Consider the following 13,826-nt stretch of genomic DNA (forward strand, 5'->3'; position numbering starts at 1 on the left):
AGATATAGATTAATGGGCTAATGTTAGGATTATATAAACTCCTGACACCTCTATATATCAAGCCACCCTATTTCTTCCTACTGCTCCATCAAATCTAGATTTCAATTTAAAATACAGAAAGAGGAGAAAACCAGCATGGCATGTAAAAACTAAAAATTGAAAAAAAAATCCTCATTTTGTGCACATTTTTTGCCCTTTGATATGAAAGGACTAGATTTTCTGAAGTTCAAGAGTTTGTTGTTGTTGCAAGTCATCTATAATCAATGTTGCCATTTACAGCACAATTCTTTGTTCAATGGAAATAAATTTAAAACTAATTTTCTGGTCAGAATTTGCATGCTAAAGTGGATTTTGTTTCCCTATTAATATTGTTTAATAGCTTTTGAAGCATGAATGTTTGTAGGTAGTTTTCAGATTAAGTATTATATAAATACTAGAATAAATGCCTATGTGTATCTAGATTAGATTTCATTCTCTTCAAGTTTTAAATGAGTTGTTTCCTGAGCATAGAGGTAGTCTGTCATTAGTGCCATCTCTTGGTCATTTCCTAAATTGCAACCGTTATCTTGGTCGTCAAATAGCAATTAACCTCTTTCTGAAACTTAAAAAATAGTTCAAAAACAAAGTGGGTTTAATATTCGTTGATAGCAATTACTATTAGAGAGTTTCATTGACTTGTGATAAAGGAGATTTTTTTTTCAGTTAACATTAAGCAGATGATGTAGTGCTGGTTAGAGTAGCAGTAATGCTAAATGGAGGCTCTGTTCTTTCTTAATCACTGAAAAGGACAGTTATTAAAATTGCAGAGTGTGTTTTTGTTTTATCATTATTGATAAAAGTATCCGGCTGATTAAAATAAAATTTATTTCTGATACTATCAGTTTTTAGGAGTCTGAAGTTAAGATTATTTTAATACAGAGATTTCGTCAGTACATTGGCCAAGTGCTGCATAATAAAGACTACTTTTGCTGTGGAGACAGTAATTTTAAACACGAAGTAAGAGCAGATGATCTTCAAATGCCTTGATAAGATGTGAAAAAACATGTATTTCTCTCTACATGCAAGACTTAACAAAGTTTCTCTTTTTTTAGGTTATGAAGCAAAATGGGTCCTCGGAGATATTAAATAAGCTCTACGATACAGCAATGGACAAGCTAGAGGGTGTGAAGAAGGATTATGATGCCTTAAGAAAGCGTTACAATGAGAAGATAGCAAGTCACAATACAGATCTCAGTCGCCTAGAGCAGGCTGAGGAGGAGAACAGACGTCTTCAGAAACAGATTGACATGCTAATGAAGCAAAGGGACACAGCAATACATTTTCAACAGCAATATTCGTCCTCTCTCAGAAGGTATAGGTTTTTTTTATATTTGTGTGTGCTGTGGAGGCAGTAACAATCTTAACATTGCATCTTATTTTCACTGTGGAAGAAATTCTCATATTTTCTCTTGGTGAGATGTGTAAGCTTCTATAAAAGAATTTCTAGAACAACATAGAAGATGTGAAGGGGATGTTATTTGAAAAAGTATATATAATTTCCAAAAGATGTTTAGCTAGTGAAGATATTCTCAAGTTAACTTCTTACGACATAAGAGTTTCAGACCATGGGGGACTCTTGAGACAGAGCTTAAGCCTTGCAGCAGAGTTCACTGGAGGCATCTGTGTCCACTGGGAAGGTGTTGTGACTGAGAGCAGCACAAATGCTGAAGCAGAAGGACACAAACAATATCACACCATACTTCTCTCTCCTCCAGCTTGATACTAGGCCTGCCATCTTGGGTAAGATGAGTGCTAACAGTCATTAAGAATCCAAAGTATATCTGCAGATGTGGACAATTTTTTCACTGCCAATCTCCCAACAGACCAATTGCAAGAAAGTGTTGTTTACCACTTCTGTAGACAGATTGTATTTAAAAATATTAAATTGAGCATAGATGCTATACATATGCATTAGCATCTATACAATTCTAATCTTTCTAATAAGTTAGAAGATATAGTAAGATAAAAGAAGTCGTTGTGTAACTTAGACTGGCATGGATTCTGGAAAGTGAGAAAAAGTCTTACATTTGAACTGCAGCGAACACCAGAACCACGGTGGAGCTCAACGTGTTTGTATTATGACTTGTGGTTTAGGTGTTTTTCTTCAGAAAAAAAGCTAGTTTGATGTTGAGCAAAGGTCAGTTTCAGGAATTTCAGGCTTGATATCCTTATTCCTGTGAACCAATGATTCAATTGTGTTAATAAGGTTGGACTTAAAGAATGTATGCCTTTTAGTTATCTTTGGATCTGGACTTCTTTTTACTGGTTGCTAGTTATAGAAATTCAGACCTTATTTGTCTTATTCTTTATATTGTTTTTGTATAACCAAAACTGCATTTGTTTGGCTGAGCAAAAGTTTTTAGTATGTGTTTCAGGTATGCATACTTTTCAGAAAATGAGACTCAAAAAGCTTTCATTTTAAAGATGAGTGGATTATAAATTGCAGTACTACCATTTTCTTTTATTAATACCAACTGTAAATTAATTTTGTTTAATGAGAGCAGAAAGAGCGAGACTTAAATGGTGTCCCACATCTCATTTTGAGAGAATCTTTGGTCCTAAAGAATATCATGACAGTTTCAGCCTTTTATTTTTCTTGCATCTGTGAAATTGTCTCAATAATGGCAGAGGAAGCTCTACCTGGTGAATTTAGCTAATGAATGCAGGTGAAAGTGCAGGTGGAAATGAAATTCCAGTGTGCCCAACCTCACTTTTGATGTCCACCTTCATTTTGAATGAGAGCTGTGGTACTCAGGTCTGTCCACAGTTTGCAGTTGTGTTTAAGACAAAACAGAGCACCTTGGTTGCTACTTAGAAAGGTATGTTTACTGCTACAAAATCCCAATACTTACAACCCTTTAAAGTTACAAAGTCCAGTTACAGTTGGATTTTTCCCTACGGAAGGCATCTGTGAAAATTTGATCCAGCTGCCCATATTTCTTCCTTAGGAGGCATTGCAAGGTCAAGTTGGACAGCAGTATTCCAGCTAGAACTCTCTTTTTGAGTTTTCTCAGTTTTTTAATATTTTATATATATATATATATAATTATTAAAATTATTAAAATAGAATAGCATTGTGAGGCAGAAAGTTTCCTTCATCCCTTTGACCTCTTTCATAAAGGACATGCTAGCATGCTTCTTGTATTTTTTTTTTCTTTCTTACTGATGTCATTTTCTTTGTTTGAAAAATGTTTCATTAAGTCTTCCCTTTCCCTCTCCCCTATATTCTCTGTGTTGTCCTTGATTTGACCCCAAATATTTTTCAAACATCATAGAAACATAAAATCATAGAGTGGCTTGGGTTGGAAGGGACCCAAGGATCATCAGGCTCCAAAGCCCCCTGCCACAGGCATGTCTGCCAACTACCACATTTAATTCTAGACCAGGCTGCCCACAGCTCCATCCAACCTGGCCTTGAACACCCCCAGCATCCACGACCTCTCTGGGCAGTCTGTTCCAGCAATAATGTGGGTTCTTAAATGGCAATGAGGCTGTTTGGAATAGTTTCTATTTTAGATTCGTGCTATGTCCTTGTTGTATTTATTATAGTATCGTATATTCTTCTTTATCTTCATGTTTGCTGTTCTGAAAAGAAAATAGAAATATAGTTTGTAATAGTAGAACTCCTGTCCTGATGGTCTCTTTAAACAGAAGAATTTCCCAAAAGGAGCAGGGAGGTAGTTTTGAAATTACTGGCAGGTGCCTCAGTAATGTGGTGTCAATCCTTTTGAATCCACTGAGACTTTTGAGGAAATACATGAAATTGAGTTCACAGCTTTCTCTTGGGAAAGGTCAGGCAACATGCTGGAATAGACACGAAATGACACTTGAACAGTAGAGGTGTGTGTATGATAGAGAACGAAGTATTCCAAAGGTTTGTGGGCACTTCAGATTTAGATGATTTTGAAAGTTCCTTCAGATTGGGTACAGTGTTTCCATCAATGGTGTTAACCGGGAGTTTTCTGTTAAAAGGCATACAAGAAAACCCAAATGTCCTGTTATGGTACAATGTTGCTCTTGAGAAAAGTTCAATGTTTAAGTCTATTTGTGAACCGATATGTGGAATTACTTTTCCACTTCTAGAAATGTTTTGTCAGTATAAACACAAAAGCTACTATATATACACTATAGAGAAATTAAACTTCATAATTGATAAAGTACATAAGCTTTCAATTGCACTGGATGAACATGGGTGAAAATTACTAAGGATGTTTGAGTTACTTTTCTAGGTGCATGGTCTACTTTTTTTACAGTAACTTATTTTTTGTCATCTTCTAACTGTCCTGTATCAACCAAACTTATGGCATTTTGGGGCATGTGGAAGTTGTTCTGTTTGTTTTTTTTTTCCCCAGTTTCTACATTTGTTTCACTTTTTGCCACATACATAGGAATTTGTGTTAGGAAAGGAATTCCCTTTGAAGGTGATCAGATGCAATAAATCCACGTTAAGCTTGTGCTATCAAAAAATGGTGATGTTTTGCATTTCTTTTTGAAAAAATATTATAAATCTGTTTTAATAATAAAACTAATTATAACCTCTAAAAATTTTTGTTTCAGTTCCTCATACAGGTTCTCCCTTTCACACTGATATTCCTAAAGCAATAATTGGTCTAAATTATGTTTTGCAGCACTGTATGTTGTCTAGGATGTCCACTGAAGTTGTGTTTTACCTATGGATACATTTGATTATCTGACAAAATCCTTAATATATGAATAAGGGAAAGAGAGGTATAAATATCTTACTGACATTTCTACTTGTTCCTAGATTTGAGTCAGTACAGCAGGAGCTAAGCAACGCCACAGCCCAAAACAAAGAGTTGCAGAGAGAGATGGAGCGATTACAGTCAGAGGTGACAAGGTTCAAAACAATGCAGCTGAAAGCAGCAAAGGATTCAGAAAAATACAAGGAAGAAAGGGATTCAGTTTTCAATGAATACCGCCTCATAATGAGTGAGAGAGATCAAGTAATCAAAGAGGTAGATAAGCTTCAAACAGAGCTGGAGCTTGCAGAGTCCAAACTGAAGAACACTTCTTCTGAGAAACGAGTGGCTAGTGAAGAGATGGAAGCTTTAAGACAGGTACTAAGCTATTGTTTTGATGGGGAAGGGAAATAAGTATGCATTACTGATGCGAGAGTTAGAAACGTATAACCAATTGATGAAAAATAGAACTGCTTTGCAAAGAGGAATTTCATACTGATGTTCCCCTCCAACTGTTCTCTTACAGCAGTCCGTTTTACTGACAATTTAGTGAGCTCCATGTTTGAGTAGACTATCAGTTGAAATTTTTTCTTTACTTGGCTTAACTTCTGCTCATTATAAAACTCTCCTATATTAAGTTCACCTTACAGACCTTTACAAGTAACACCGTTTATTAAAAATAAATAAATAAATATATTGTTTTCAACATTCATTGTTTTAAACTCCAGAGGAACCAGTGGATACCTTTTACTCTGACTTAAGACATTATGTGATAAAAAGTCTAAATATTTATGCAAAGCCTTCACTGATAGACATATTTTTACTCGTTTTCACTCCTGCTTTGCTTTCAGTTAAAAGATTAAAGGATATTTTGAAGATAGTAGTTTTCACTTGAATTGATGTATAAAAGTACGCAAAACCTGGACTTCTTTCAACAGTATGTTCTTGAAATGCTTATAACACAAATACATTATAACAATGCTGCTAAAATTTCTGAAACAGTTTGCTACTCTGTTTCATTTTGGCTGTCATGTAAGCACTTCACTGTTTTTATTAGAAGTATTTAATTTAGCATCAAATAGATACAAGTGGATGTATTCCATTGCCCGTAGATCTCATTTTACCTCTTTTTTCTTCCATAACATTACAGGGTAACAAAATGCTCTTTATAAAATTGAAGGCATGGAACTTAAATTACATTCTTAAGGGGCTTAATGTGGACACATGGCATCTGAGTTTTTAAAAATAACTGATATCTGGGTCTAAGAATTCAAAATTACCTTGCTACACATTTTAACTTGTACAGTGAGTGAGGTTTTAATGCATGTTTTGTACCTGTTCTACTTTAATCAAAGCTAGTAAACCAATAGAAAAATTTTATATTAATTCCAGTGGAATCAGAGTAGCTAGTAAGGGATAGAATAATATAATCCTTAGGTCCTTAGGGACCTCTGAGGGCCATCTAGTCCAACTCCCCTACGATGAACAGGGATGCCGCAGCTAGATCGGATTGCCAAAGCCTTATCCAACCTCACCTTGGAAGTCTCCAAGAATGGGGCGTCAACCACATCAGCAAGCAACCTGTCCCACTGCCTCACCACCCTCATTGTAAAAGTTTTTTTCCTTTTATCTAATCTGAATCTACCCTCCCCTGAGCTTAAAAATACTGATGGCGGTGGTAGTTCTCTTGCACACCTGCTCCAAATAATCCTGGTATTTTGTTCTGGTACTGTGGGTAGTTTTCCAAAGTACTTCGATAAAAAGGAGAGGAAGGTGTAAAATATGTCTGTTCCCTCCTACTAATATAGCCATCTTGAATTTTCTTGTTTTTCCTTTCCTGTAGCTGTGTCTCTTGTGCTTGTGATCAGGTACGTTCCTGTATTGGAACATTGTATTAGCTTGCTGCAGTTGCATTTCATGGACAAGGGATTTTCTAGCTCTGGCAATGCAGGTGTTGAAAAGGTCGAAAAAAGTCGATCAAGTAATTACTTCAAGTAGTATCCCACAAGATGTTCCTGTGTAGGTGGGATTTTCCTATATGTAACTGGTTGGTTTGGTGCTTGCCAAATTGTGCCTTTTGTTCAGTGCACTGCTGCTGTACAGCAGCTTTACACGCCATTACCTCATACTCAGTAAATGGTTGCGGTAGCACATTTAGGTTTTAAATGTAGTTCTTTTTGTGAAGTTTGTGTGTGTTAGTTTACCTTTTGTCCAGAAGAAATCTAAAAGCTGCTGAAATGGAGGAGTTATTTTTAAGTGTTTCATTGAGCAGTTACTGATTGAGTCAGTCAGTTTCCTAATTAAATGTCTAAATTCAAAACTACTGGCAGTCAGCCTTCCCTTCTGTTTAATAGAGCTGTTATGTTTTGTTCTATATGAGATTGTTGTATCATTTTCAAATGCAAAAACTTGCTTCAAACATAAGGCTTATTTACCATTTTAGAACTTTATTAAAATCAAAGCACTATAATGTTTCATAACAGTATCTGCTCTTACCAGTGCTAAATGGCAGATGATTTATGGTGACATGTAGCTCTGTGCAGTTGTCACAGGAAAAGACAGAAGTGAAATTTTACTACTGACCACTGGAGGCAACAGCTCTTCTTCACATAGTTTATACCAACCATACTGGAATAAACTATGGCATGATGTTCTGGGCTTTTTTCCCAATCATTTTAGAGTACCTTAGATTCTTCTTCAATTGAAGGGTCTTCTGTCTTGATACTGTGGTGATTTTTCCCTCTCTTGCTTACTAGGAAAGACTTAATATTTTTGTGTGAGTTTAACACGTGTACTTGGTTGCACAATAGTTAAGCTGAGCAAAATGTTGCTTCTATTACTGAAATCTGTTTGCATGACCATACGGGTTGGGAATTTCTCTCATCATTTATTGAGCAACTGAAGCTTTTACTGATGTTAAGTCAAAAACATACAAACAAACTGAACAACAGAAAAACCCAAAACCCAAACTTGAGTTCTCTGTTAATTGAGATTCAATACCTTCAAAATTCACAAGCTGAACCATTAATTCTACAACTTACCTGCTGCTTTAGCACAAAATTACCTGTTTTAAAACAATTACAGGACTGTTTTAACAACTTGAATAGCCTTAATTAGATGTTGTTACACAAAACCAATTATGTAATAATTGTCTTCTATGCTTTAAATACTCAATTTTATTCTATGCAAATCACAGGGTAAAGTAGAGAATGTGGCATGATGCCTTTCTTTCTGTCTTTAGGTATTGGACCCTTTTCTGCCCTCGCTTTTCAGATGTCAACTATCTTTGATAATTTTTTAAAAATAAAAATATAAATGCTTTTCTGCTCAAAAGAGTGTCTTTATGTAGAAGGGCTTCTTTGTAGCTCTTGCTGAATGTTCCTAGAAAGTTGGACCACCTAAAAATCTGAAATTCAACTGTTTCAATGCCTTACTCTTTATAGAAACATAATAAAATACCTATTTCTTGTTTCTAATCCTCAACAGTTGAACATGTACATGAAGTACATGTACTCCAAGTCATTCATGAGACACATATCGCTTAATGTATACCTTCTTTGTTCTGTCAAATCAATTTGCTAGACATGCTAGTAATGTGAAACCTGTAATACCACACTTAATATTCTTTGCTAAAACTTCTTGTATGTAATATGAGTACAGTCTTGTTCTGCTCCCTTTTTCAGAATATTTGTTGCATTCTCTCTAGGATTTTAGGGTATCATTGTATATGCAGTTGAAAAAATGAACTAATTCCTTCTATGCTTAACCTGCTGCAAACAATGGATCTTGTTTTAGGAGCTGAACTCAGCTTTAGTGGAAAGAGATCGAGCAATTTGTGAGAGGAATGAGTTGCTGGAAAAATACTGTCATGAAGTGAAGGACAAAGCTGAGGCCCAGAAGGAGCTTGATCAAGCTTGCAAGGATATAGAGACAGTGAAGGAAGAAAGAGATGTTGCCAGGAAAGAGAGAACAGAAGCTATAATCCAAAGGGACCATCTACTAAGGGAATATTATCAAGCCCGTCAGGTATTGCAGTTGTTTACTGATGACTTTTCCTTCTTAGCTATTAAGGATCAATTATTTTTATGAGAATTGATCAAGATCTAGGCATACTGGATGTTTTTTCCCTTTGTCTGGAGTCACTGTAGAACATATCTTATAAGCGCATGTATCTTCTTTAAGAAATAGCGATGGAACTTCGTATTTGCAAAAAAATATACAGTCATACTTCATGTTAAGTTTCAGGGCTTTTTTTTGTTTTGGTTTAATTTTTTAAATAAATACATAAAGCCAATAAAATATTGTAACACAGCAGGTTTTTTGGCAGCTTATTATGCAGGTAGGCTTGATGCCCACTATACTGTGTGGTGTTCATGCTTGTGACCAGCTCAGAATGTTAGCTGGTTTTAGTATGTAATAAACGAAGTTAAATGAAATATGATTGTAAATGCTTTAATCTGTACACATTCTTACTATATTTATATCTCTCTCTGTAGACAGAGAGGGAGAGCATAGTTCCAGGGCAGTTAACAGATGTTAGTGCAGGAAATCTGTATTATAACTACTCATAATAGTGTATCAAATTCCTAAATATTCTTGAAGGATCTTGTGTATTAAGCAGAGCAGGATAGAAGCATGGAATGTTGTCTCTGAAATATAATATGTTCATTGATGTTATTTTGAAGTGAGATTCTTATTTGTAGAAACTGTTGTCCCAGTAAATAGTGAGTATATACCTAAAAGGATATGCCTAAAAGTTGTGCCTAAAATCCCTACCTATGTTTCTTAATTCCTAGATACAAGATTCTGCTACTTTGGACATAGAAAGAGCAAACAAAGAAATTGAAATGCTTCGGAAACAATATGAGGCTATGTCACAAGAACTAAAGGAAGCTGTCCAGGAAGCAGAAGTAGCCAAGTGCAGGAGAGACTGGGCTTTCCAAGAGCGAGATAAGATTGTTGCAGAAAGAGAAAGTATACGGTAAATAAATGTTAGCTGGTACATGACAGATCTTTTGTAATACCTTCTGTGCAGCTAATGAAATTCTAGGACTTACTGGATTTTGCTTGAACTTGTTGGAACTTCTGCGTTAACTATCAGTGGATTTGTTTGTTTGAAGTTGAGAGCATGTTACCAGACATTTTGTTTTGTCTGTTCTTTTATCACCATAACATGTCTTTAAATAAATACCAGAGAGCCTATCAGCACTGCTGGCTATGAATGACAAATAAAGGCTTATTTTAGTCCTGATATACTTTGCTGTGCCTGTAGTCCTTCAAATAATTATTTACCTTTGGAAATATCTGACAAAGGGTACCTACCTTGTTATTAGGCACATGTAAGGAACTAAGGGAAAATATTTTCACTGGAATTTTTTTCTGTTCTAAGGAAGGTCAGTAAAAATAAAGTATTGTAAGAGGTGAGGAAAGCTTCGGTTATCCTGACAAGCTTTTCCATAAATCCTATATATGAAGCCTCCTTCATATATATTTTTTTTTTCTGAGCTCTTGTGAAACTTTTTGCTTTTAAAGGACTCTGTGTGACAACTTACGGAGGGAGAGAGACCGGGCTGTGAGTGACTTGGCTGAAGCTCTTCGCAATCTGGATGACATGAGGAAGCAGAAAAATGATGCTGTGCGTGAACTGAAGGAACTGAAGTATGTTTAGGATATATTAAACTCTTTGGAATCTTTGTGGTAAAAACTTTGGTTCATTCACTGCATCTGTGAATGAGCAATATTCACTAGAATTGTTTTTAGTTATGTGGAAATACTAGGTTCTAAGTCCTCCCGTTTTAACTGTTTTATCATATTAATGAGAGATTTTTAAGCCTTTTACTGTGGAGATACACTTAAACTATTTCACTGAAGTTGGATTAATTGCAGTGTAGTTCCTCTCAACTGTAATCTCATTAGTTTATGAATGCAAAAAAACCAAAACAAACGTTATATGTCATCTCAATGATTTGTTGAAAAGATTTTGCTTTTGGTATTATGTGCACTTGTAAGCGTACTGTTGCAGTTCATCTGAGGGTAAATTAGATGCAGTTTGGGAGAGTCATGTAGGAATTCTAGTTGTACATGACAGCCATACAAAAGCAATGCAAACAACAAAACAATAAGAGTGAGTTAGCATGATATATAGAAAATGAAAGTATTCAGCAGTAGCCAAAGGATATTGGAAAAATAGAAGCAGAGGGTAGCTTTCTGGTACAGCTTGGATTCTTTTTTTACTTAGAAAACATCTCGCAATTATAATGTTATGCATCAGTTTGTTTAAAAGGCTTCTCTGTGTATATAAGTATTTTATTTTCTTAGAGAGAAGATGGAGAATCAGTTGGAAAAGGAGGCCAGATTCCGTCAACTGATGGCCCATAGTTCCCATGACTCAGCCATAGACACAGATTCTCTGGAGTGGGAAACAGAAGTAGTGGAATTTGAAAAAGACAGAGTGAGTCAAAGATGCTAACTGCATTATTTTGTATATTGATCAATTCTGAAGTCTATTATAACATCTTGATGATATATGCATTATTTTTTGCTATATGACAAAAAATAATGTGGGAATTTTTTTTAATTTTCTGTAGCGATAGGAACTATGCATGTTTCAAGTAGATGAAATAAGTTGACAAAAACAAATTATTAATGTACAAACTTTGTCTTTTTTCATACTAAATATAAAAATAGTTCTCCCTTTTGTGAAGTTAAATACTGTATTCTTAAAACTGGTGATTTATCACAGGAATGGCAGTAATGCGGCTTGACCTTAAGATGCAATGGCACCTACTGTAGAAGGCAACATAATTTATTATCTGTGCATAGAATAGTTAAGCACTAACGTGAAAGTATTTCACCTCTTCCTGCTCAGATATGGCAGTTAGAAATTTTAATACAAATATTAGTTTCTAATGAACATATATTTTAGTGCAGCATTGCCCTTCAGTTTAGACTTCTAGGTTGAAAGGATGCTAATCTACACCATAAAGAAAACTTCTGCATCCTTTTATTATTCTAATAGCATTATTTCATTTTATTTTGCCTCATTGTAGTCTGGAGCTTATATTTCACTGTTCTTTATTCAAGTTGTGTATCATTTTCTATTTAAAATTTTTGATATACGCGGCTCACGGTTTGCTAGTGGTCATTTTTTGACCCTGTAGAACATACCCATGGTCTTCCATGCTTTGTATAGCTTACAACAGCATCTAGACATCAAATTGTATTGTGCCAACCTTGATAGGATACATGAGGAAATCCTCGCTGGCCTACTAGCATTTTAATTTGTGTATGGAGATTATGGAAGTGAATAAGTCTAAATCACTTCATTTTTGCTTCAGCATAACTTGTCTGCTTATGCCAGTGTTCTACATAATCACTCAGCTCAAAAATGGGAGAAATAATATTCACTTAGATAGTACACTGATACTATGATCTCTGTTCCATCTTTATTTTCCAGCAGCCTTACTTATTTCCATATGAACTTCTTATGTAGAACTGATGGGAGGAATCATAAGGATTTTAGTATATTTTTGGTCCAGTTTAATGTCCAGTTTGAAGTAGAATTTCCTAATTTTTTAAGGATATTATTTGACATTGCAAATAACAATTTATCACTTGGATGAAGTGAATCTTATTTAACCTTTTTTTTTTTTTTGTCCAGTGACCTATTCATTTACCAAAGTACACATTAAATTAATGTTTCCCAGTTCAATACAGTGATTGATTTGTCAAATATAGTTACAGCATTTCACATTGAAGATTATCTCTTTGGGGCCGGGGCTGGTAGAATATCACATCTAATCTACATTTAGAATCAGTTTCACATAATGTTAAAAATTTTGATCCTACTTGCTTCTAGTCTCTACCAATATCAAAGTTCATGTTTTTTTCTGAATATATTTCTGAGATAAAATGCTGTCTTATTACCTTTATAACTGCTGCTTTCTCAAATGATTCCTGTTCTTAGGAAATATGTCCTTGTTCTCTCAAGATGCATCCAGCATCATGCTTTATAATAGGTTGTGCATGTCTGAACTTGCATTTTTACATGCTTTTCTGCAAAGTTTCTCTAATACGTTATCTCAGCTTTAATTTGAGATAGAATGATTGTCCTAATGCCCCATGGTCTAGTGCCCGATGAAACTGTGAGCTTATATATTGAAGAAAAAAATACAAGAATTTACCTGTAAAAGATGCTTTGTAAATACAAGGACATAGGATGAGCTTAAAGAAATGCCTCTTGTGAACAAGCAAAGGCACAGTGTAATTGTCAGTACAATTGAGTCTCTTGTTAATAATATTTATTAGGATGATATGGACTTGAAAGCACTTGGCTTTGATGTGGCAGAAGGTGTGAATGAACCATATCTCCCTGGAGACTGTGGGATCTTTGTTACCAAAGTAGACAAAGGAAGTATTGTGGATGGTCGACTAAGGTAGGGTTTTACTTTGGAAGGTATGTCTTTTGTTAATCATAAACAAAATATTGAGCATATTGCAAAGTCTTCAATTTTGACTATTTCTTTTTTTTTTCATTGGCCATTCTACCTTATTAATATTGGTGAGGAAGTTGCACTGACAAGACCAATACCTAAAATGTTTAGATAATTGAGGATTGGCATTTTAAGATATCAATTCTGTTGTATCCCTTTTCCTGAATGTTATGTATGTGCTACATCCAGCAAAGCATGCTTGTAACAGTGGCCTCTACCTATTTGTATTTATCTGCCAGAGTAAATGATTGGTTGCTGAAGATAAATGATGTGGATCTTACTAATAAGGATAAAAAGCAAGTTATAAAAGCTGTTTTAAATGGAGGAGGTGTTATTAACATGGTGGTTCGAAGAAGGAAGTCCTTGGGTGGACGAGTGATAACACCACTTCACATCAATGTTTCTGGGCATAAAGGTAATGGATATAAAGGCTGGATGTAAATGGTACCCATTTGTCTATCCAACAATGTCTTGAAATTGAGGTACATGTCTGAACTTCTATTTAAAACTCATTTCAGCTGTTGCTACCTATTAGATATGGGTTTTCATGATTTGTTGTCATCAAACTAAGAATGATCATATTTGCTATAGGTTT

The 13,826-nt window shown here is 35.0% G+C and overlaps 1 protein-coding gene across 1 annotated transcript in view; it reads left to right on the top strand.

Moving 5' to 3' along the window:
- DLG5 (discs large MAGUK scaffold protein 5) overlaps positions 1–13,826 on the top strand; it is a 97,900-nt gene that overhangs the window by 56,940 nt on the left and 27,134 nt on the right. Inside the window, exons 6-13 of the mRNA XM_090144984.1 lie at positions 1,092–1,351; positions 4,805–5,117; positions 8,535–8,765; positions 9,536–9,720; positions 10,272–10,397; positions 11,058–11,190; positions 13,047–13,174; positions 13,471–13,646. Of these exons, the coding sequence (XP_090001110.1) occupies positions 1,092–1,351; positions 4,805–5,117; positions 8,535–8,765; positions 9,536–9,720; positions 10,272–10,397; positions 11,058–11,190; positions 13,047–13,174; positions 13,471–13,646 (1,552 nt within the window). The remainder of the gene's footprint in view (positions 1–1,091; positions 1,352–4,804; positions 5,118–8,534; positions 8,766–9,535; positions 9,721–10,271; positions 10,398–11,057; positions 11,191–13,046; positions 13,175–13,470; positions 13,647–13,826) is intronic.

This window comes from Phasianus colchicus, chromosome 8 (assembly GCF_987193195.1).
Source record: "Phasianus colchicus chromosome 8, bPhaCol1.hap1.1, whole genome shotgun sequence".
In the NCBI taxonomy this organism is placed as follows: domain Eukaryota; kingdom Metazoa; phylum Chordata; class Aves; order Galliformes; family Phasianidae; genus Phasianus; species Phasianus colchicus.